The 25,307-nt window shown below is 48.0% G+C and overlaps 1 protein-coding gene across 1 annotated transcript in view; it reads left to right on the top strand.

Annotated features, from left to right (window-relative positions):
• EXD3 (exonuclease 3'-5' domain containing 3) overlaps nucleotides 1-25,307 on the top strand; it is a 255,511-nt gene that overhangs the window by 77,580 nt on the left and 152,624 nt on the right. The window contains 6 exon segments of the mRNA XM_036393870.2: nucleotides 1,758-1,822; nucleotides 6,208-6,375; nucleotides 7,595-7,762; nucleotides 18,187-18,240; nucleotides 18,665-18,804; nucleotides 19,703-19,803. Coding sequence (XP_036249763.1) covers nucleotides 1,758-1,822; nucleotides 6,208-6,375; nucleotides 7,595-7,762; nucleotides 18,187-18,240; nucleotides 18,665-18,804; nucleotides 19,703-19,803 — 696 coding nt within the window.

Genomic DNA, 25,307 nt, shown 5'->3' with positions numbered 1-25,307 from the left:
ATTTGCTAATTTACTAGGGAGAAGAGATCTGGCTTTTCTTCTGTTTTGGTGTAAAAAGAGCCTTTTCTTTTTCCAAAGGAGGAGCAGTAGCTGAGAACAGCCAGTGTTTGGAGAGTTCAACATTTCAGAACAACCAGAGATGAGAGAAAATATTATCTTGTGAATTGTAAATGTGGCATTTTTAATTTGGCTGCTGTTTCCCAGAGGTTAGTGGATAATGGGAATATTATCATGCTCTTGGCTCAACCAGTAATCAGCTTGCTACTTCAAGTATTTTATAAATGCAGTGCCTCAGAGTTCAGCTGGATGAGGTAGAGCCTTTCACAGCTGAAGGAGTTTTTTGTGACCTGAAATATGAAGTGCGATGAGATACTGAGCATGAAATCTAGCATTTGGAAATGAGCTCTTTCAGAATTGTAAAACACAGAAGGTGGTTAAAAGGAAGTTTCCTTTTCAGTTTAACATTTTTCTTTTGGCTGTATGAAAACATAAGAGGAGGTGCATTAGGAGGATTGGTTTGGAGAGTTCATTCAGATTTTTAAATTCATTCTTCACATTTTAACTGTTGATGCTGCAGATGATTTTCATTCAGAATATTTTGTGTCGTGGTTTCATAAGTAAATGATTGTGAATTAAGTAGAATCAGATATCAAACATGTTACTGCTTTTAAAATTAAATATTCCTGAACAATTGCTTTAGAAGTACTGGTGTGATGAATATTGCTCTGATGAATAATGGTATGATGACTGTATGAGGAGTGATAACACACAAAAGAACAACTGAAGGCAAGTTCTGCAATAACTAGGTGAAAAGTAAGAGGAAAATTCCAAATAACCTTTTTTTGAAATATTTGATCCTTCTTTGTTTAGCCTTGCCACTTATCACAGCAGCCTTTCATTGTCCCTCTTGCCTGAATCCCCCTGCAGCCCCATTGTTGTCCAGCCTGGCAGGGCAGCAGCCCTGGGCACACCCAGGGCCCTGTTCTGGCCCAAAGTCACCCTCCTCCATCCCAGCTAGCCAAGAGCTTCCACTGCAGAGCCAGGCCTTGAAATCTCCTGTGCTGATCATCCCTCCCCACCTGGGCTGGCTCTCCCAGGAGCCTGCAGCTCTCCCTGGGGACGGTGGGGTGGGCAGGGCTTGGCTGGAGCTGCCCAGTACAGCCTGGGAGTGCAGGAACCAGGGGTGCTGAGTTAAATCCTGCCCAGCACAGCCTGGGAGTGCAGGAACCAGGGGTGCTGAGTTAAAGCCTGCCCAGCACAGCCTGGGAGTGCAGGAACCAGGGGTGCTGAGTTAAAGCCTGCCCAGCACAGCCTGGGAGTGCAGGAACCAGGGGTGCTGAGTTAAAGCCTGCCCAGCACAGCCTGGGAGTGCAGGAACCAGGGGTGCTGAGTTAAAGCCTGCCCAGCACAGCCTGGGAGTGCAGGGGTGCTGAGTTAAATCCTGCCCAGCACAGCCTGGGAGTGCAGGAACCAGGGGTGCTGAGTTAAAGCCTGCCCAGCACAGCCTGGGAGTGCAGGGGTGCTGAGTTAAAGCCTGCCTGGCTGCCGGCTGGGATTTTGTCAGGATTTCAGAGTGCAGGGTTTTACACACTAATCCTGACTGGCAGTTGGAGCTTGGTGCTTTCCAGCATGGAGTAGCAGATTTCTCTGGGGTGAAACAATGCCCTAGTGTGTCTGAGCTGCCTCTACAGAGCCAATAAATCTGTTTTGTTTTGTTTTGTTTTTCTCCCTCCTTTTCTCTCTTCCCCCTCCTGCAGGCCAGGACCCACTCGTACTGCTGAAAACCCTTCAGCTCCTCTGGACAAAGCAGGAGCTGGGCAAGGTAAGGCTGAGCCCTGCCCACAGCAGCTCTGGATGCTGAGCATGTCCAGGCACAGGACGCCGGGTCAGACCCGCCAGCCTTCAGGGCTGCTTTCATTCCAGCACTCAGGGGAAGAGCCTCTGCATTTGCAGCTACAAGTGAAAAGAAAAGGTAGCTTTGTGTGATGGGGAGCAGCTCAGGGGCTCCTAGAAAAGAGCTGGAGTTTCCAGGGCTGGGTTACAGAAGGAAAGAAAATCAGAGTTGCTTTTGTTTTGTTTTAAACACTTTTTTTGTCCCTTAAATGGAGGATCTTGGGGGGAAGGGGAAGAATATTGCTGGTAGCTGAAAAAAATGAGAGTTGAATTTGGTAGGGAAGTGTTTTTTGCCAATTGGGTATATCAAAGCTTTCATATTTAAAGTATTCTTTTTTTTTTTCTGATTTGGTTTGGTTTTGCCTTTTAGAGTGGTGAATGCAATTTACACTGGTGTCTAAAATTAGTGCTGTTATTTTTATACGGCACAACCTATGGGCTCTACACTGAGATTTTTCATAGGCAGTAAAATACATTTAATCTAAGTTTGGAAGCTTGAAAACTAGCAAAACCAGCAGATGCAGGGTTGAGTTTTCCATGTTTAACTCTGTGCTGCTTAGGCAGGTTCAGAAGTGAAATGGTTCCTTTTCTAGGAGGCCCAGAGCCCTGCAGCTCCCACATAACCACGTGGAGCATCTCCTGTGTGGAGTGGCCAGCGTGGCTGAGGACCTGGTGGATGTGCTCCATCCTGGGTGTCTGCAGTGCTTACTCACTGTCCTGGGCTGCTGCTCTTAGACTTTCCATTACTGTTGGTCTGTGGTTGCCAGCTGGAATAAACAACTGGAAACCCAGTGTGAGAGGTGCCTTTCCAAATGGTCACTCACTGGTGGAGACTTGAGCTCAGCAACTCTGAAACCTTGAGCTTTCCATCAAGTTTTGTTAGAGTTGGAGGAAAAAAAAATATTGTCCTTTAGGTCTGGAGGGCAGTTAATCCCACAAAACAACAGCAGGAAAGAGAAATCATCAAAATCTCTGCACTGGCTACTCTGGGATATGTATGTGGATTGGGAAGAAAAATACTCTGGAAAAGAAAAAGCCTCCCATGGACGTGTCCTTCGGCAGAGAGCACTGCAGTGATTCTGCTGGGGATAGGAAAGCTGGAGGATCCCCAGGAGCTGTGGAATCACAGACTGGTTTAGGTTGGGAAGGAATTTAAGGCTCATCCAATACCACCTCTGCCATGGCAGGGACACCTCCCACTCTCCCAGGCTGCTCCCAGCCCTGTCCAGCCTGGCCTTGGGCACTGCCAGGGATCCAGGGGCAGCCCCAGCTGCTCTGGGCACCCTGTGCCAGGGCCTGCCCACCCTCACAGGGAACAATTCCTAATTCCCAATATCCCATCCAGCCCTGCCCTCTGGCAGTGGGAGCCATTCCCTGTGTCCTGTCCCTCCATCCCTTGTCCCCAGTCCCTCTCCAGCTCTCCTGGAGCCCCTTTAGGCCCTGGCAGGAGCTCTGAGCTCTCCTTGGAGCTTCTCCTCTCCAGGTGAGCACCTCCAGTTCTCCCAGCCTCGCTCCAGAGCAGAAGGGCTCCAGCCCTCAGACCAACTTAGTGGCCTCTTTTAGATTCATTCCTACAGCTCCATGTCTTTCCTCTGTTGGCCACCCCAGTGTCACCTGGGCTTTGCAGGTCCCCAGGGGGTTTGCAGGTGTGTCCCCTCTCCAGGCTGTGTGCTGAGCAGGAAGGTGTTTCTCAGCTTGGAGGCTGCCCAAGGAAAGCCTTTCTGGAGCAATGGGGAGGGCTGTAGTGAGCCCAGCTTCTGTGGGGGGGCACAGCAGCAATATCCCAGTGGGTTCTGACTTGTGCTTGTCACACTCTCACCAGGACGGGCTGAGCCGTGCCCAGGGCTGTGCACCCACAGAAAGTGCAGGCTCTGTTTTGAGGGGCTGGGCTGCTCTGCCCTCTGTGTGCAGCTCAGGTGGGTTTTGCTGCTGCTGCCCCCCAAATGTCCAGCCCCAATAACTGAGGTAAGTTGACTCAAGTCCAGCTCAGCTGCCCCAATGGCAGGTAAGGGGCAGCAGCTTCTCTGCCTCTTGCTGTGTGTGCCTATAGGTCAGTACTGTCCATAGCTGGGGGAAATCAGCCCCTTGGTCTCAAATCAGTGACCATGGGCAGGAATGTGTCTGCCAGGGTGTGACCCTGGTTCTGGAACATGGGTACAAGAAGTGGTCATTTCCTACATAGGAATGACAGTTTGGGAATAACCCGGAAGCATCATCAGACTGCCCGGAGCTGTGGGACTAGAAAGAGGGGATCAAAGCTGAATAAAGGACTGTGTAGTTTGAGCATCAGCAACATTTTCCTATTCCCATGATCTGTCAGGCTGTAGAAATCCCCCGCAAGGAGCATTCCCTGCCATGGGAATCAATTGAAATGGAAATGGCAATTAGAAAAACGTTTGAGAGGAATCCCTCTCTGGCAGAGGGACGAGCCAGGCAGCACAGCACTCTTTCCTCTCTGATTTAGGTGTCTCATGCCCTTTTTGTTCTCTGCCTTTCCCCCTCAGACTATAGATGCCCTAGCTGAAGGCTTGCTGGGAGGTTTGGAAGGAGGCTTTTTCCCAGCTCATCACAGTCTCACTGTATGAAGGCCAGACTCAGACAGACGAGCACAGTTCATGCTGCCGGCGATGGTGTCAGTGCTGGGAGCTGCTCTGCCTGTGCCAGCAGGACCTGGTGTCTGCTGGAGCCCATCCTGCCAGAGCCCAGGCTCAGATTCCAGCCCAAGGAGGAGCTGAGCGGGGTGGTGGAAGCTCCAAATGTGCTGAAGTGGGGCTTTTTGGGGGGAAGAAAAGCCATTTCCAAACAGTGCAGTGGAGTTGGCGAGTTGCTTTGTTTTCCTTTGGCTGTTGTATTGGATGTTTGTGGTTGGATCAGAGCTCATCTTTGCCTTCTGCTGCATCTCCCAGCAAAGTTGGAGCCCTGTGTTTAACATTGCAAACTCTTGCCACAGGGAAAATTACTTAGAGGGAGAAATCTCTTATCTAAAGTCCCATCTCCGTTAGTCATCGGCTTTTTCATACTGCCTTTATAGCCTACTGAGAAAAAAACAGTTTCTGTCATAAACCATAGGTTCTGTGGGTTTTCCAGACATGAAAGACACTCTGGAAAACAACTGTCTTCCAGTAAAAATTGTCAATGAATAAAAAAAAGAAAAAATTCATTGGCAAATTTTCTGTAGATTTTATTTTGTTTTCCATGTTGCTCTTCAAACTTTATATTGTTTCCATTGGAAGCTCCGAATGGGGCCATGAATCCAGTAAATTACAAGTGCTGGTTGCAGCAGGAATGAGCATCTTTTGGATTTGGCTTTTTAGCCAGAAAAGAAAGAGAGCAGCTGCTCTCAGTGATTTCTTGTTTTCTGTCTCTGCTCTCGCCCTGCTCCACGCTGGTGATGTTCCATGCAGTGAGAGGTCCTGTGTGGGTACTGAGGATGCCACCTCCTCACCCTGCCAACCCTCCCAGCTCCCTGGAAACTACTTCTAATGTAAACATTATAGAGATACTGCTCAGTACTGCTAATTTATCACTTCTACCAGATGGGGAGTAAGTAGCCTATTAACATTCACAAAGTGAGGGTCCAATTCCTTCACATTTCTAAACACATCACCCTGGGATTCCTAAGATTTATGGCATGGAGTTTTCCCATGTTCTGAGCCCCTTTGTGGGGCCTTTAGGCTCATGGAGGTGTGCAGGGGCAGGAGGTGCTCAGGGAGCCTTTAGGGGAAGGGGCACAGATCTGGAGGATGACAATCTGACAGAATTTGAACTCAGATATTTCATTCACTTTGATCTGAGTGTAAAATCCAAACTAATTTGAGACTCCCAAATATTCTGATCATGGGCACTATTGTGGCTGAAGTGGGCGTAAGGTCAAATGTGCAGGTTTGTGGTGCAGCCATGAGGAGGGGTTCTTGTACTACACCTTGCAGGTATCTTAGAAGACCAGGAGGTTTTTGAGCCCACTACTCTACCTTCAATATTGCTATTTTCCCAATAACACCCCTCTCTCCAGCTCACTTCTCCCCCTCCCCCAAATCCCAAGCCCCTTTGTCTGCCCCACAGAACAACTTCTCTGTCTTTATGGGATAATTAGTGTGGACAATTGCTGCTTTTCCCATTGGGTTTGAGGTGCAGTGAGCCATGAAGGAATCTGTAATGACATGAAAAGTCACTGGAGGCGCGGATGGTGGCTGAATAGCAACAGTTACCTCTCTGAATAGATTAAATTAAAAAATAAAGCTTTGTGTTCAGCTGGGGGAAGGGAGGATTCACTAATCTTTTTGTACATGACAATGTGGTTTTGTATCTCGGCAGCTCAAGGAAGAAATCAGGCGGGGCTTTGCCAGACTGGAGGACCCTTTGGCAGGACTCCTGGCCATGCTGGAGAGCAGCAGTGATTGGAAAGGGAAAGGGCATTCCCTGGGGTATTGCATCACCACGGAGCTGCAGCTTTGGATAAAAGCACATCCTGCTGTCCCACAGGTTAGAAAAAGAGAAAGCAAGAGAACTGGGAGAGAGGAGAGAGCAATTGATTGCAATGTTCCTCAAGTATCTCTAGTTTCACTTTATTCCAAAGTCCAGTATCTTCTCTGTAGTCTTATACAGAGTGTGACAAGGTGTGAAACACAGTGAGATGTTATCTGTGGCATGCTGGCCTGAAAATAAAATCATACTGGGAGATGTGCTGCCAGAGCTGTTTCCCCTCCAAAGCTGGGATTTCATCTCTCCAGATCAAACCACTTTGATCGAGCGTTGCTCTTGCAGCCTTTCCAGGCTGGAGGCTCTCCCACTGGAACCCACATCCCTGCTGTCAGGAGAAACCCAGTTGCAGAAATCTGCTCTGTGTGTTCTTCCAGCTCTGCAAATAGAAGCCACTTACTTTAGGATTGCTTAATTCCTGCCATATGGTGGGAATGCAGAAAATGGGAACAGCCTGCCTTTTCAGCAGCTGGATGATTAGTTCTGTAAAGTTGGGTCATCAGATTATATGTCCTAATGTTTACCATTCCTTCTGCCTTCAGATATTCTGACCTACTGAGATTTTCTCTTTTCTGTGAGCTTTTGGCTCTGAACTGCAGGATACTTTTATATTTGTGTTGCTTCCTTTCCCATTTTTCCAAATGGCTCTGGTTAGATGTTGGGCTCTGCCATTACAGGATCGGTGAAGTGCTACTGGCATCAAAATTCCTGTGTCATGAGTGAATGTTCATGTGGGAGCACAAGGAATTAAATACCTGTGTCTGTGCATCTTTTGATGGTGCTTTTGCTTTCCCTACCCTTCATGCACCCAGCAGCAAGCCTGGGAATGAAAATTGAATTCTTATGTCTGATAGGTGAGATCTCCCTGGAGGGGAGTCGCTGGATTCAAAGATTTTCTTCTGGGAACTAGGGGGGAGAATTTCTGAAGAGCTCTGTTAGCACAGAGGGCATTTTTCCAGTTTCAGATTTTACTTTTGCACAAGGCCCTATCCCTTCTCCAGAATTACCCCATAAACATTTCATGTTCTTAAAGTGGGTGCTGTGGAAAAAATGTGTATCATATTGTTGTGATTTCTGCCTGCAGACTCCATGGGGAAATCAGAGAATCCCTTCCAGAGGAATTCGCTTGCTCTGTTTAAACAAGCTGTGCTTTCAACCACCGTTGAATCGCAGCCATCTTTACCAAACCTGTGTTTGATTGTTTTTTGGTTGTTTTTTGAAGTCTGGCACCAAGCTGAAGAAGCTGCAGGCCCGTGTGCTCGGAATGCTCTCCCAGTGCCCAGCTAATCTGCTTGACCCCCTGATTAGCATTTACCAGCTCCACACAGCAGACCGGAACTATTTGCTTGAACATGTCAGTCATCTTTATCTCCAGGGCAATTACAAAGAGGTGGGTCATGTCTTTCAAATAAATTTACCTTGCCAGCTCTCTGTGAATGTCTGTGTCCTTTTTTTTGGATGCATTTCAATGTGAATTCCATTTCATCCCAGCAGCTGCACGCTGTGAATGCTGCAGCTTAATGTGCTCTTCCCATGTACAGGAGCAGCCTGGGCTCAACCTTGGCTTTTCTGTTGACTGAGGACAGAATGCCTGGGAATCCTCCCTCCGCTACTTTGCTGACCTTTGAAAGTAATGGGTTAATAGGCTTTAATTTGGAGAATTTAAGGGGATGGTTGTATTCTTTTTTGTTTTCCTTGTCCTTAGCAAGAAATGAAGGGATTTTAGTCCTTGGTCATAGACCTGCTGTGCTACCTCCAGCCCACCTACAGCCAGAGGGCTTGGAAAACCTCACTAGTCCCAGGTGATTGCCCCAACCTTAGGTCTCAGTTGGAGGAGTTTTGAAGCCTCTTTACCACTGAGGCTTATATTCTAAATGTGTAAAACCTCCTGTGTCTGTGTCTGGGTGGTTGACACAGGCAGGAGTTCACCAGGCCCAGGATCTGGTGTGCTTTACCCTGTTTTACAGCACTGCAGCATCTCCAGCATGGTTGCCCCATCCCTGGAATTGTTCCAGGCCAGCTTGGACAGGGCTTGGAGCAACCTGGGGTAGAGGAAGGTGTCCCTGCCCATGGTAGGGGGTGGAACTGAATGGTCTTGAAGGTCCCTCCCAACTATTCTCTGATCTTTCTTTTCTAAAGGCAAAAGGGTTTGTTTTTCTCCCAGAAGCACGGTTCGTTTGGATGGTATATAACAACTTGACCTTGTTAAGCAAAAGTAAAAATTAAAATAGCATTTTTTAAATCTTAAAAATAGCAATCATAAAATCCTGAAATTCTTCAGTACAGCTGAATTCCCAGGTCACATCCTGGAATCCCATTCTTTTTGATTTCTTTCAATACTGAAACAAAGATATTTTGTATTTGGTTCGAAGTTCCCTGGTTGCTGCTTGAGACTTAGTCTTGTGCTCAAAAAGTTTTTGAATGTGACTATTTGACAATTACAACATGAAGAAATGTCTTATTTGATTATATTCAAGTAGGATTTTTAGGTTCATGGCTCCAAAAATATTTGTTGTTTTCATTAGAAATACAGTTCTTTCTAGATCCAGCTTTGGAAAGCTCTAGATTTTTTGGTGGAATTGTTGTTCTGTTTTTTCTTCCTCAGCAGAGATCATTTACTGTTCATTCCCAGTGTGAAGAATAGGAAACCTCAACAGCTTCTCACTCTCAGCCATAGCTTTCTTCTAGCTTTCTTTTGTTACCCGAAGGATGAATAGAATTCCCTTCAAAAATAACAGGACGTCTTTTACTGCCTTTGGGGACTGAACATGCCGAAGTCAAGCTCACCCCAAACAACCTGGAGCTGGGGCTCTGAGCATTGCAGTGGCTGTGGGTGTCCATCTGTCCTTCTCTTCCCCATCTCTCAGCTGGGGCAGTGAAGCAGACTCACATGTAGGATTGTTGGTTCTTCAGTCTCTCATCTGAAAGGATAGAAATCCATACAAATCCTGACTGTCATTATTTATTTTCTTGCTGTGTTTGCAATAAAACACCAGGCATTTTACAGTTCAGTACTTAAAAGGGTTTATAAAAAAGAGGGAGATGACATTTTCCATGGGTATATAGTGATAGGACAAGGGCAACTATTTTAAGCTGAAAGAGGAGAAATTTAGACGGGATATCAGGAAGAAATCCCTCCCTGTGAGGGTGGGCAGGCCCTGGCACAGGGTGCCCAGAGCAGCTGGGGCTGCCCCTGGATCCCTGGCAGTGCTCAAGGCCAGGCTGGACAGGGCTGGGAGCAGCCTGGGACAGTGGGAGGTGTCCCTGCCATGGCAGGGGTGGCACTGGATGGAGCTGCTCAGGCTTTCAAGTCCCTTCAAACCCAAACCAGTCTGGGATTCTGTGATTTATTCTAAGCAGGTTATTCCATTTGTCTGTGGTGTGCAAACCATGAATGTCCTCTGCCCTGAGAGTTAAGGCTCCTTTCCCTCATGGAGGTTTTGGAGAAGGATCCCTTTGGGAAACGAGATTCCAGAGCTCCCTGGGGATGCCTGTGGCAGTTTTTTGCTGGAGCACCTCTGGGCCTCCCTTAGCCTGGATCTGGGGGACCTGGTCAGAGGCTGAGCCCAGGCTTGGGGCAGTGCTGGCACGGGGCACAGGAGAAGGGCCTAGGGACAGGTTCTGGTTGTGCTTTAGCAGCACGGGCTGTGCTGAGGAGGCACCTGCAGGGGAGCAGCGCCAGCGGATGGCACTGTGCTCCCAGGATGCAGGGAACAGGCAGGCACTGGGAGCTGGGAAGCGGCAGGGATGTGGAACTCGGTTTTGAGGTGTCCAGGCTGTCTGGCGTTTTATCTTTCTTTTGTGACAGGAGCGTGCAGCTGCTGGAGCAGCAGTGAGAGCTCTGAGAGTGCAGTGAGAGCACTGAGGGCTCCCAGCTCTGCTCCTTGTGGGCCCCATGGCGTGGGGACATGGGAGGGTTCAACACTCCCACTCAGGGAGTTCCAGTGAAGCACAGCAGCCTTGTCCCCTTCCCAGAACCCCCCCAAAGGCAGCCATGGCTCCATGCCACCCTCCACCTGGGCTCTGCCAGAGGTGCCAGAGCCCTGCTGGCTGCAGGAGCCAGGGGAACACCGTGTGGGAAGGGTGCTGGCTGTGGGAGGACGTGCCATGGGAATGCCCTGGATCAGTGCTGTGTGGGAAGGGCACTGGGTGGCAGTGGATTTGGTGTGAGAAGGGCACTGGGGTATTTGGTGAGGGGAGGGTGCTGGGTGCTGGTGGATTTGGAGTGTGTGGGAAGGGTGGTGGGTGTTTCTGGTGTGGGAAGGGCACTTGAGTGTCAGTGGAAGTGGTGCAAGAAGGACTCTGGATGGATTTGGTGTGGGAAGGAGACTGGGTGTTTTGGTGTGGGAAGGGTGCTGGGTTTGGGGAAGGACACCCTATTCTGATGTGGAAGGATACTGGGTGTTCTGGTGTGGAAGGACACTGGGTTTAGGGTAGGACACCCTGTTGGGGTGTGGAAGGACACCCTGTTGGGGTGTGGAAGGGCACTGGGTTTGGGGAAGGACACCCCATTGGGGTGTGGAAGGGCGCTGGGTGCTGCAGGACAATGCTGGGATTCAGCAGACCGGGGGTAATGCAGCGCAAGCGGGGCTGCGAGAGGCCCTGAATAGGCCAGGCTGTGCTGGAGAAGAATGAGGGGTAGGCAGAAGGCAAGCTAGTGTTTCATGGTCATCTTATGTTACACTTCAGCCTTTCAAAGAGTGTCTGGGGCTGCTTGAATGAACCTCTCTTGCACTGCGAATGCGGGAGCCGAGAGACAAAGGGGACTCTTGTCACTCGCAGGCCTCTTTGGGGAATAAAAGCCATTGTCACATGAACAGGGGCAGTCTGGCAGGCTGTGCATGCTTCAGTGCCCCATGATATCGCTAAGTCTCAGCAGAAATCACATTCAGGGCCCTGTCAGCTTTGATTAGCGGGGTCTCATGACTTAATGTGCTGCGATATTTCATGTCTAAGGGTGGCGGCTGTCTTTCTGGGGGATGAATGCCCTCTATTGTCCACTGAGTTATTTTATTTACATTTTTTAAACAGCTTATAAAGGTAAAAAGATAGCTGTGCTTAAAGAAGAAAATCAAATTCCTTTGCTTCTGGATCAGCAGTGAGTGCTGCTCGGGTCAGATACAGTGAAACTTGTTTTCACAGTCAGCATCAAAGTTCTCGTCTTGTTTAACAGCTTTATAGTAAATTCTGAACAGGTGGCAGTGGAGCTGGGTTTAGGAAGGAAACAATAAATAATCTTTTTAGCCTCTGACAAGCAGAAATATTCCTGGGCCTGAGAGACCTCCCACTCCAGCCTCTGTGTCAGTGATTCGCAGAGTTTCTCTCCCCTTCATCACTTTGGTTCTTAAAAAAGAGTATTGGGTTAAGCCAGTAGTATTTTATTGTTAACAGAATTTTCAGTTGCTGTCTGTTCAGATTTTTCTGTTTTCAAAAGCAGAGTATATTTTTTCATCTAATGTTTTATCCATCAATTTCTAGAAATAATTAAGGTTTGTATGTTAAATGTGGTTCATGTTTGCTCTTTCAATTAAGATAACATGGATTATCTGGTAGAGTTCAGTTAAAATTTGACATAAAATATGTTGGAATACCCAGAGAAAAAGTTGTGTAGACAGAGAATTGCAGGTTTTGGTCAGCAATATTGCTACAGACATAATAGAAAGGATGATTGACCAGAGTTAAACTTAAAGGAGCACAAATACTCAGAAGTGTAAAATGCCCATCATGACTTTCAGTTTCAGTGCAGGGATTTTGTGAACAGAGTCAGGGGTGTCGGTGTTTGTAGCCCCACTTCATCCATAGTGCTGGACTACACACAGTGTATCTCTGCAGATCTGTCAGTAGAGATCAGTGTTAGCATTGATTGAACACGTTAATGGATAATCAGATTTTTGATTTCCTCACTCTGGCTCTTTCTGAGCTGTTCTCAGGCCAGGGAAAATGCCTCTGATATTGCTTCTTATCTCCATTCGCCACCTTGATTATACAAAGCATATTCAGCTCTTACTATATTTTAAAGTGTGTTCCTTTGTATTTCCTCTTTTCTTTTAAATTAAGAATCATATTGGCTCAGAAGCCCAAGGAAAATGTTACAGCAGTTGTTTCACCCATAAAGATGATGATGTTTCAGTATCCACCCCTTTTTCCTCTGAGCATACCCTGCTGCTGTAGTGGCATGTGGCCTGCCTGCTGATGCCCCTCTGGAGCAGAGGGAGCCAGCCCAGAGCCATGGACCACTGCTGCCCTTCCCAGCCTCCAGAGCCACCTCTGCCCTGGGCTGTGCCTGGGCAATGCTGGGGAAGGAGCTTCAGCATTGCTGGGAGTCATAAATGAGATGGCAGGTTTCTGCTCCTACTGCCAGAATTTCTGGGCTCTGGGACAGCCCTGGGGATGTGCAGCAGATCCAGCTTTGCAGAGTCTGAGTCTGGTGAAGTGGGCAATGCTCAGAGAATGAGCCAAGCAGTTAAACCCCACCTAAAACTGCTGAGTGACCTGAGGGACACAAATCAGAGAGGTCAGGCTTCAGTTCCCTCTTCCCCTCACCTGTGCGTATTCCAGCCTGCACTTGTACTTCTCTCCCTCTACCTCAAATTTTTGGCTGGGGATAACCTGTCACTGCTCCATGTTGATGGTCTCACTCTTCCCTGGTGTCCTGAGTGTGGACCTGAGGAATGTTGTGTTTCCCTGGTTTCTGCAGACCTTCCCACAGCCAGCTGTGTATGAAGTGCCCTTTGAGCAGGAAGCAATCAACCATCGAACTTGATGTCATCCCCTTGAAGTGATGCACTCTGAGAGCTCAGCAAAGCTGATTAGCCTCAAGTTTGAAACGAGTGATTCCCAAACACAAAACAGATGTGCCCAATGATTAATACCTGGTGTGCCTTTTACTCAATTATTTCTGCCATTATCCCGGCTTTGATCACTGTGATTTTCTTGGAGTTGACGTTGGTACCTCCTCTGCAAAGTCTCCTTCTGTTGTTTTGTTTATTCTTTGTGTTTTCAGAAATTCCCTCACTGTGTGTTCAGAGATAGTGTACTCAGTCAGGCACAGCCATCTCTGTGTTTGTGCTGTCCCAGCTCACTTGCAGCAGAGCCAAGAGCAGGAGTCATCAGCACCCACTGGTGTCTGTCCTGCCTCAGCACTCCAAGCTGTTCTCCTGCACGAGGCAATTCCTCTGCTTTAAACCCCACCGTGGGAAAACTGCAGAAATTGTCAGTGCAGACACCACCCAAGTGCACATGCCCTTGCAGATAAGATCTTGTGTGGCTTCCTGCACCTCGTACTGTACGTGGAAAGAATAGTCATTTTTCGATGAGACAGAGCCAACTGCATTCAAAACAAGCCAAGAGGAGCAGGTATTGGTGCAGGGTGCCTGTGCTCCAGAGCACTCCCCACTTTCCCATACTCGTGGGTTGCATTTGCGTGACTGCAGGAGTGTTCTGGTGCTCATGGCTGGGCCTGAACGTGCCTGAACAGGTTTAGGAAACTTCCCCCATCCTTTGGTCAGTGCACCTACACCTGGGTTAGGTGGAATTCAGTGTTGTGTTGCCCAGCTTTCAATTCTGCCCAAGACTCAACCAGCCCTCTGCTGTATTTTAGGGATTTATCCTTGGGATACAAAACTATTAGAAAATGTCCAGATGGGATTTTTGCATTCACCATCATTAAGTCAAACAATGGCCCAAAGCTCTCCAAGGATGAGGAGACTCAGGAGCTTGGATGGGAGTTGGATCAGGCAATGGCCATCAGCTTTTCTCCTGCCCTAAGCAGTGCATGCAGTGCATTCATCACATCCTGCTCCCAGGCATGCTTGGGGCTTCAAGGCAAGAGAGGGACCAGCCTCCCCCAGGTTTGTTGTCATCTGTGGGAGTTTAGTACAGGTTGAACATTTTTATGTGCTGCAATAATGAAAATTATTGCTGTTATTAGATTATGCTAGAAACTCTCTGTGGATGAAACATATTTTTGTGCAAAGGCTCCTTGTACCACCAGCCATGACAATAATATTCTCTTTGGGGTTTGAGGGAGTCCGTAGACCCTGATAGGTGTCAATATCTCAGCATTTCCCAGAGCTTGCCCATGTTCCTGCATCCTGCCTCGGGTTTTGGCCTTACTGACCAGCTGGTGAGGCCGGGGGGTTCCTGCTGTCCAGGATCTGGGCAGCCCTGCTGATCCAGCACGAGGATCTGCAGCTGGATGCCCGGGATTGCCAGATTCCAGCTTCCCTGGCTCGCCTTCCAGCCCAGCACTGCAGATGGGCAATGCTGGCTCTGGGTGGGGAGGGGGTTTCTCACCCGTTCAGTCACAGCCTGCTCGGCCTCATTAAAGTGTTTGTTTTCCGAGTCGAATGAGCCTGCGAATGAGGTGTTGCTTTGCTGGAGATCTTATCGGCCGTAAACAGACTGTTAAAAATAGGGTCCTTTTACACAAAACTTGTTTGTGGAGTGAAACAATTCAAAACACGATAATAACAAAACAAAATCTTAAAATAGCTCGGAGTTGAGACCACAGACACAGCTGCCAAGCACTTTCATCTTTATTACAGTTACTCATATCTCTTCTCTTACTATTCCCATTGTAAACAGGCTGATGTTATCTCTGCTGGCCTCCTGCTCAGCCCAGCCCCTGGAGCAGCACCCTGATCCAGCCTGGTGCCTGTTTCTAGGGCCCAGCTCATGCTTCTCCTTCCATGTGTAGCTTCAGGCATGGACCAGGCAGCTGCCCTGCTCCCGGAGTGTTCCCTGCTGCGGGAGGCTCTGCCAGCTCCAGTACCTGCTGCAGCTGGAGGATGTTAAATTGCTGTTAAAAACCAGCTTATGGGCCAGGCTGCCCAGAGCAACGGAGTCATCATCACTGGAGATGTTCAAAGCAACGCGTGGATGTGGCACCCGGGGCTATGGTTTGGCAGTGAACGCTGTGGTGGTGCTGGGTTGATGGTTGGGTTTGGTGATCTCAGAGGTGTTCTCCAACCATGCAGACTCCATGGATCTCTGTGGGATTGGAGCTCCTCTGTCCTCCAGGCCTGCTGTGGGGCAGCTGTGTCTGCCAGCCCTGGGCAGGGAAGGGAGGGCTCCCCACACTCTGGACAAATGAACATCTGTTGTTCTACACCCTTGGGGAGAGGGTAGAATATGCAACCAGGGAAAGAGGAAAACCCAACCTGACACCACACATGTTCATCTGATTAAGTCACCTGTACAGTTAGTAGAGCTTGAGATAAACCTCTGCCATGCAGATAACAGTGCTGCAATTAGGTTAATCTGAACATTAAAAAGCCATCAAGGAGCTGTTGGATGTTGCAGTTAAAACTAAGGCTACAATAGGAGGTACTAATGAGATCAAATGATGAAATAAGGCCTGGAGAGTTGCAAATATTTTCTTTTTTTTTTTTTTTGGTTATGATTTCTTTTGATTTGGCAAACTTGAGGAGCTGGGAGGAAAGCAAAACCAGTTACCAAAGCTTTGGAGACCCAAACCCCTTTTCCACATCCACACCAGAAATAGCAACCTTCAACTTGAGAATAATCACTCAGCTTGAACATTGTGTTGTTAAACGTATGTGAGAGGAAAGAAGCAGCTCTTTGCCTGTGACTTGTGGAATAGTTAAAAAGTCTGGAGTTGGAGAGGTTTGGTTGAGGTTTAGCTGGGCTAAGCAATGCTCCTGTGTATTTCTGTTCAGTCTCTGTGTTAATGGTGATTCCTCTTTTTGTCACTTAAAGTTCTTCTCTTGATTTCTCTTTTGAAGATGAAGCCTTGACTTCCAATGAAGCAGTGTTAAAAAAAACCACGCAGACTTCCCCAAAACCAAACCTAAAACAAAACAAACAGAAAAAACTGTTTTCCCACCTCTAAGTGGGGCAGTAGGGTAGAGCAGCTGAATTTCCATGGCATGTGTTGGTTCTCTGCTTTTGCACACTCAGTCTGTGATGCAGTGGGTGAAATACAGGCACGAATTCCCCAGAAAGGAACATAATCCACTGCTGCTGCTGTGAGCAGGGATGAGCTGTAAGGTGTCTGGTGCTTGTGTGGCCCTGCAGGACATGTGCTGCCAGTGATGAGGTGAGTTCAGGTGGCACTTGAGTGATCACAGGAAATTCATTTCAAGGCATGTGCCTGCCCCCACTTGGGTTATTCTGTCTTTTTTCCAGAAAAGTTTCATGCAGGTGACATGTAATGGTGGGGTTCTCTTTCCCTTGGGAAATATACACTTGGTACTGCATTTTGTTTATGTGTTATGGGTTTTATAAGGAAAATGGGGACAAACATCTTAGCAGAGCCTGGAGTGATAGGAAAAGAGGTGATGGTTTTAAACGAAGAGAGAGGAGATTTAGATTAGATATAAGAGATTTTTTTTACAGTGAGGATGGTGAGGCCCTGGCACAGGTTGCCTGGAGAAGCTGTGGCTGCCCCATCCCTGGAAACATTTCAAGTCAGGCTGGACAGCAGCTCTGAACAACCTGATCCAGCTGAAGATGTCCCTGCTCACTGCAGGGGGGTTACAACTAGGTTGCCTGTTAAAGGCCCCTTCAAACCCAAACCAATTTATTATTCTATATTCCAACAAATAGCACAGCTCTAACATGTATCCATTTTGACAAATGTGTCATTTTCCTGGTCTTTGTCTCAAATCAAAATCAATCCTCAAGAGCAAGGAAACCTATGGAAGAGAAGAGCTTTTCCTCCAAGCCCTACCACACTGGTTTTATCCAGATCTGAATAAACAGGTGTTTGTGAGCTCAGTGGATTCCATCCCATTGCTGGTCAGTTCTGCACACGTGCCCTGCCAGGATCACAGATGTCTTTTCAGCACTGCTTACAGCTCTTTGGGAAAAGCAGCCTGACTTGGCAGAGGTGTTGGAAGGACACTCCATGTCCAGCCTCCTCATTCCTGGTTCCCTCTTCAGCTCTGACACACAGAGGTGCTCCAAGGCTCCTTGCCCTGATTGCCCCAGTTTCTGGCACAGGGCACTTTATTAAAGCCACCCATTAAGTGCTTTTTCTGTATTTGGTATCCAAGTGTTCTCACACACTACAGAAATGAGACACTCTCACCTCCTGTAAATCCTAATCCGTGCCTGTGCCTCCCAAGCAGTGCACAGTTAGAGCTTCATCCATTCCTGTGGTCCCCAGCTGGGATGGGACAGGCAGTGGCTGAACCAGCTCTTCTGAGCTCGAGTTCCTGCAGTTCATCCCAGCAGGTTCTAGAAGATCCTGATTTGGATCAGTTTGTGCACGTGGCAGGTCTTGGCTTATCAAAGATTCAGAGATCCCATGAAAGGGAAAAATACAATTCTTCCCATCTTGCTGCCTGTGGTGACCCTGGGTGCTTTCAGGGCTGTGGAATGACTCAGGAATTAGAGAAACTGTAACCTTTTGATTTCAGGTTGTTTGAAATCTTGAGTTGCTTTCACAAAATGCAATTGTTCTACAAAACTTCAGAGGCAGAGTAAGACTGATAAGGGTGGCTCAGAAAAGTATGGTGGGTCAGGTGTTTTTCCATAGATAGGAAATATCTATCCCAGCTGGTTTTGTCCAAGTGCTTCACTTGCTTTCTGCCCAACCACTTGATCTTTAATTTTTGCTCCAGAGGCTGTTGATACTCAGATATGCAGCTCTGCCAGGAGTGTTCTTGTACTTTTGTGGAATGAATGTGGCCAAATCTTTGCAGGATTTGTGCTTGACAACATTACAGAAATAATTAATACATTTAAAATGTGTACAACAGCATTTTTCATTCACTTTGGAATAATGCCCATTTATCCACTGTAGGGTTCTTCTAAATACACAACTTTTTTTTTTTTCGTGTTTTCTAGGCAGCCATACTGAGTATTAAGCTGAAATTACAGCCAGATCAAGATGTAGAGAAGGTGAGTCATTTTCTCTGCAGGCTCCTCTGTCATCAGATCCACCTTTTGTTAGCAGGAGATGCATCAGGGCCCTCCAAGTGCTGCTGCCTTTCACCTGAGGCTTTACTCCATTCCCAAGAAGTCCCTGTTGTGTTGTTGATGTACTTTTACATCAAGGTTAGGCACAGAGTGTTTTATGAGCCCCCATTACAGATCTTACCTGGTTTTTCTGGCTGCAGCCCCTCTGTAACAAATCCTGGCTGTGCTCATCACTGAGGCAGAGATCAGTACTCTGCTGCACTAAAGTTTTGCTCATATTTGTGTTACAAATGTCACAGCACTCCTGTAGGCAGCACTGGTGGCTTGGGCAAGGTTGGGACTCACTCTCCTGCTCCATGGGGATCAAAGGCAGGGCATGGTGCTTTAACATAATTCCTTCTCCTAGATGTGTACCCCACTACTGCTCCAGGATAAAGCCAACTTGGTGGAGGAATACGTGGCAGAATATCCCGAGCTCCAGAGGAAACTCTTGCAGACCCTGGACACGTGGTGTGAGCCCAGCTTCAATATCAGAGACATCATAAGGTAGAAACACTTGTCTTTCTGAACAGCTGGGGCCAAGGTGCTGCCAGGCACTGTGTGTCCGTCCCCTGGCTGTTTGTCTGTGGTGAGAGCAGTGTGTTTGTCCCCTGGCTGTCTGTCTGTGATCAGATCACAGTGTGTCTGTCCCTGGCTGTCTGGCTGTGATCAGAGCAGTGTGTTTGTCCCCTGGCTGTCTGGCTGTGATCGTGTCCCAGTGTAAGGGAGTGCAATATATTGACTCTTTGGCTGAAAAAGGGAAATTCTGGTGGCTGTGTCAGAGCCTTCTCCAATGGCCCAGGCAGTAGAACAGAGGAATCCTTGCTATTGACAGATGCTCCATTCCTGCCAAGATGAAACCTGTGCAGGACACCCCAGCAGCAGAGCAGTATCAAAGCTTCCCAAGGAGGTTGGAGCAATCAGCCTCTTCTGCTTTGCTGCAGACAAGGGTGACTTTCAGTATCGGTTGTACAGGTTTGGCAGGAAGATAACACTGTGATGAAGTGGCAGAAAAACAAGAGATGCAAGTGGTTAACCTTCCTCTGCTCATCAACTCCTGGTGTGTGTTTTCACTTCTGAATTGCCTCTCATTCGAATAACTCCTGTCACTCAGAGCCAGCAGCACAGTCAGAGTCACAGTGTAGCTGCAATAGTTGCTGACAGCTCTGAAAAAGACATGAAAAGGAGTTGCTCACTTTCTTTAAAATGAGCCTCTGGACTTGCTTCAAGTGGTTGACTGAAATTTGTGTGGTTGTGCTGTTGGCTTTTCCTGTATCTTGGGAAAGGCAGGGGCCTGTCCTTCTCAGCATCCCGCAAACCCCAATCCCTCTGCTGTTAAATGTCTGCTATTTGGGAAACATCCTTTAGATGATGCCACAGATGTGTCTCTCTGGTGTTGTTACAGACCATATCAAGGCCTGTCCAAGTACAACCCTGAAAAATTTAACCGCAGAGTGCTCAGTAAGCTCATCTTCAGGCTCCTGGAGAGATTCAACGTTGACTCAGGTATGGGATATTACAACATATTGTGGAGTTATCTCAGTAATAAAGAACAAAGTCAATTTGTCTTCTTCCATGTTCATCAAGGAATCTTTGCTGTCATTTATCCTGGGGAATTTCAGGGTTTAATTAATGACATTGAAAAACAAAGCTGGCAAGTTATGGGAATGATCACTTTGGGCTGTCAAAGAATGAAGTGCTGGTGACTAATAGACTGCTTCTGCCATGATCTGAAATAAATCCTGACCTCAGCATGGCTCTGCATAAACACACCGTGGTCAGCTCTGAGTTATGACTCCATTCCTCTCACATAAGAAGCAAGTCATTATTCACTGGGGATCTGTTTTCTTGAGCTGTGGGTGCGTCAGCTGGTAGGAGATAACCCTTGGGAAGCAGGAGCCTCACAGCCCTTTGTATTCTTTGCATAAACTAGGGCTGATGGGAGGAATTTTAAGGCTCTTGCAACCTTACAAGAGAAGTGGCACATTTTCCATCACTTCACCAGCAGGTCTCTAACAAAATCTGATTTTCTTTGGTTCTTAGTGGGCACTGTTGATTTTTCCTTCTCTTTGGGGCCTTGCACCAGACCCTTTTAGGTGCATCGCTAGCTTTTACCCTGCAGAAGTTCCCATCATCAATCCAAGGTATGCAATTCTCTTTTCTTGGACTGAAAAGAGAATTTTTCTAACCACAAATTGTGGGCTTGTTACACCTGTCAGCAACACTATTGCATATTAATCTTCCCATCTTCAGACTAGTGTTCAAAAGTTACCAAGATAAACCTTTCAAACCCTCACTGGAAGAGAAGTGAATATATTTAAACCCAGCATGTTCATGTGAAAGCTGAGACATATGGGAGTGATTTATTTAGAAATTAAAAGCTTCCCAGGAGTTCATTAGTTTTCAGTAGTTTTCCCTCCTTGACAGTGCTGGGCATTCAGTTGGCTGTGTTGTCTTTGATGATCTGCAAAGAGAAAAGTGTTGTTCCTCTTTCCTTATGAAAGCTCCACCAAGGGCATGATATAATGGTAGAGGTGAAGTGATGTAACTGTTAACATGCAAAATCCTGATAAATAATAATTAAAGAAAAGAAAAATCTAGAAGAGGAGCATGTGTTGGGCTCAGGTGCACTCCATGGGATGCAGCGTGCTTTGACCTAGTGACGCTTTCCAGATGTTGTAGCTGCTGCTAATGGCCAGATCTTTCTGGTCCTCCACAGCCATTCACTGGTGAGGAGATTCCTTGGGATAAATACAGATCCCATTCCTTCCAGATAAATGTCCTTCCAGCCCTTTCTCCCATGCAAACTGCAGGGTCTGCAGTGCAGGGCAAGGCCTCACTCAAGAGGGCTGCCCACCTCTGCTGGTGTGAGAGGGGATGTGGGCACCTGGTTTGGACTTCAGCTAAAGCCAGTGCTGGCTGACTCCCACAGTCCCATACAGGACAGTAGGTGTTTATTTTTTACATCATACCATGAGCAGGAATTCACACATTGCTAAACTGTGGCTGTCAGTCTCCTTTGAAGTGCTTTGGAAGGGGATGAATACCTGCAGAGGAATTGCTGCCCTTAGTGCTGGGTGTGCTGGAACTGAATTGGGAAATGCTAGCAGCTGGAATAATGTGCCTTTCTTTGTCTTCCCATCTCCCCCTCCCTTTCACTGAATTTCCGAGTGTTCTTTCTCCATTCTTTAGTAAAAGTAAGTCTGACTGGGAGGGAAAATTACACAAAAAGTAAGCAGCCTGGGCAAAGCATACAGATAAAAGAAACCCTCATTTCTCTTGTTCTGAGCAGCTCCCCCAGATGCTGGTGGTAAGGCAGAACTCACACTTGTCACCTCACCTGGGCTGCTTGTCTGATGCTGTGGCTGCTTTCGGTCTCCTCCTCCTGTGACTCCCACTCACTGTGAGAGCCTGAGAGCAGCAGCAGGGAGGGAAGTGGCTTTGATGAGAAGGGCTGGAGGAGGATGGGGTTTCTGGGTATGAGAAGGCAAACTTGTGTGTGACTCAGTTCTTGCAGTTCCAAATCGACTTGGAGATTTCACTGCTTGAGCTCACTCTTGCCCACTCACAGTAAATCACACTGACTGCCAAACACAGCTGAGGTGTCCATCAGCAACTGAGAACACTCCTGGGAACTGCCAGCCCTAAATTTCAGAGCCAGATAGGAGGTGGCCCAATTAAAAAAAGATCTCACACCTCAGGGGAAAAAAAAAATAAAGCTATCCTCTTAGATTTGTCTTCCTGTTCTTTTTCAGAGCTGTATTTCAGTATTCCTGTTAAGTCCCAAACAGGGCATGGGAAGTGGGCCGAGTCCCAAAGGTGTCCCAATAAACTGTGTGTGGATTTCATTTAATTACCCTTATTGGGGAGGGAAGAAGCTGGGCAGAAGTGGTGTGTGATTGAGGAAACTGAGGTTTATAGAGTCTTTCCTCACACCTGGGTCAGTGTGCTCAGGCTTAACGAGCCTGTAGCTTTTCCAAGCTAATTACTTAATAGTCGTTGGAGACCCTGTGAGATCGACTTTACAAATGCAAGTTTCAGTCAAAACAGATCTCAGAGGTGAGGGAACAGCCCTGTCCCAGGGTTGGCATGGTTGAGTCTGTTCTCTGCTGAGGCTTGGCACAGCCAGGACACAGAGAGAGCTCAGTGATGTTCTTCGTTGACAATTCCCAAGTCTGAGGTAGAAGGGATCCTGCTCGAAGAAATGTAACAGCCTCATCTGTTGGGTTTAGTGCCTACGTGCCAACGAGGGAGATCCAAGTGGAGGGACAGAGGGGAAAGAGGGGTACCCGAGAGCCCCGGTACCGGGGGGGCTCTGCTGGGACAGTGACAGACAAGCACCTCCGGTTCTGAGCGCTGTGAGCGAGTGTTTGCCGCGGGCTTCCCGAGGTTTTTAACACCAACCAGGAGGAATGTTTCCGTCGCTTGAGCACCCAGTTGTCCGTTTGGTTTAAGGTGGGATTTCCGTCCGTGTGACCGCCCCCGCCCGGCCCCGCGCTGCCGGGCAGCAGAGGGCAGGAGAGGGCTGTGCACGGCCACATCTGCACAGGTGAGCCACAGCTGGCTCTGCACGGCCACATCTGCACAGGTGAGCCACAGCTGGCCACACATCCTCAGGGCTCGAAGAGCTGCCAGCCCATGTCCAGGCAGTCACTAGTGAGAGCCCCAGCTGAGGCCTGGGAGCCCTCACCAAGCAGAAGATGCTCTGTTAGAAACAAGGGAATGACTTGTTCAACTTGACAGGAATGCCTTTGGAGGGAGGGCAGGAGGTTATTCCCTTTTTTTGCTCCTGACTTCCATGGTGATTTTCCTCCAGAGTGTTTTAACTCAGGTGCTAAATACCAGCACAGCTCTCCATTCTGTTGTCTCTCTTAACAAGTTACCACTCACCCTCATGTTTTTCATTGAATCCCCAACTGGTTTGGTTGGAAGGGACATTGAAGCCCATCCAGTGCCACCCCTTCCATGGCAGGGACACCTCCCACTGTCCCAGGTGCTCCCAGCCCTGCCCAGCCTGGCCTTGGGCACTGCCAGGGATCCAGGGGCAGCCCCAGCTGCTCTGGGCACCCTGTGCCAGGGCCTGCCCACCCTGCCAGGGAACAATTCCTAATTCCCAATATCCCACTCATCCCTGCCCTCTGGCAGTGGGAGCCATTCCCTGTGTCCTGTCCCTCCATCCCTTGTCCCCAGTCCCTCTCCAGCTCTCCTGGAGCCCCTTCAGGCCCTGCAAGGGGCTCTGAGCTCTCCCTGGAGCTTCTCCTCTCCAGGTGAGCACCCCCAGCTCTCCCAGCCTGGCTCCAGAGCAGAGGCTCCAGCCCTGGAGCAGCTCCATGGCCTCCTCTGGACCCATTCCAACAGGAGCTGGGACCCAGGGCTGGGGCAGCTCTGCAGTTGGGATCTCCCCAGAGCACAGGGGCAGAATCCCCCCTTCCCTGCTGCCCACACTGGGGATCTGCCCAGGCCAGGGGGTTCAGGGCTGGGGCAGATCCAGCTCAGAACCACAGCACCCCCAGGTCCTTCTCCCAGGGCTGCTCTCGGTCTGTTCTCTGTTCAACCTCTCTGTGTGGTTTTGATTCATCGTTCCCTATTTTTTTGTTATAAAATATAGAAACCTAGATTCAAACTCAGTTCCTTTGCTCCATCAGAATAAAATATATCACCAGTGCCTGTAAACATGTTTCTAGTTCATCCACGTTCCTCTGTCTTTTCCACAAACATTCAACTCCCCCAGTTCTGCCAGAGCCTGTGCTTTGGATATTTCCTTTAGAAGCTCAAAGAAAAAGCTGTTCAGTGGATCTTTTGGATGGCCTGGAGGGGTCATGTCATGGTTCTTTCTGAAGAGCTTTGAAAACTTTCAAGTTAGGTGGTGGTGTTACTAATTTTTACTTTGATCTTACATTCTTTAGAGAGCGATCCTTTCCATGAGCTGATGATTTTTCCTCCAGATATTGGGACAATATCCAGAGGAAAGATCACCGTATTTACTGGTGCAATATCCTACATGATAATTGCAGTGATTTCCTCGGATGCTTTGAGGGGAAGGCTTTGTTGCCACACTGTGGAGGATTAACTTAAAAAGAACAGCTTTAAGCCTTTCTGTCTGAGATGGAAACGTTCACATTCTGAGGTGATGTTTCAGGGCACTCTGAAGAGCTGCTGTAACCAGTGGGACATCAATCCACACCCCTGTGATCCCAGGCTCTGGTATCCAGAGATCACTCTTTGTTCTCCTGGGGTTTAGTCCTCAGCCATGCCCTGTGTGGGGCACACAAAGGGATGAGGAATCAGCTTCTCCCTGTGGCTTCTAATTCAAGGGAAGCTACAGAGAATTTCACCGTTCCATTTCTCTGTGACTGTTTGTGGCTGCTGGCCCTGCTCCCTCTGGCTCCCAGTGAGATGTTTTGGCCCCATCTGAACGGCCAAGGAGGGCTTTGGTGAAGCCTTTCCCTGTACAGGCAGCCCAGCATCCAGCAGGAACTGACAGATACCTATGCTAATGCCACTTCTTTTATCTCCAGCCTTTATCTCTCCTTGCACTGGATTTCAAAACAAGGTGCTATGTGAAGATCTTGGGTTTTGCAGTTGTAATGAGCCATATCTAATGAAGGTGACAGCAATAAAAATAATAACAACAACTGTGGCTTGCTAGCTCAGCAAAGCAGTATTCCCCACCCTCTTTGTGTGGATGTGGAGCCTCTTTCATGGATCTGTGTTTTATCGGATAAACTTCAGCCACAAGTTTACATCCTGAGTGAGCTGTTCACAACTGCTTGAATGAATTAACAACACAGGTCCAATTAAACCCGAAAGAATGCAGCCTCTAGAGACTGAGGCGGTGCCCATGTGAGGATGCTGCCTAATTAAAGGTGTGAAGTCATTGACTGTGGAGCATATTGAACCAGAGAATGGATCTTATCGCTCAGGGATGGTGGAAGCAGAGATATCAGACCCAAGAATTAGCATTGCTAATCACGGATGAAAGTGTAAATAACAGTTTATAGTTGAGATAA

The sequence above is a fragment of the Molothrus ater genome, chromosome 20, assembly GCF_012460135.2.
Source record: "Molothrus ater isolate BHLD 08-10-18 breed brown headed cowbird chromosome 20, BPBGC_Mater_1.1, whole genome shotgun sequence".
In the NCBI taxonomy this organism is placed as follows: domain Eukaryota; kingdom Metazoa; phylum Chordata; class Aves; order Passeriformes; family Icteridae; genus Molothrus; species Molothrus ater.
This window is presented reverse-complemented; position numbering and strand designations above follow the sequence as displayed.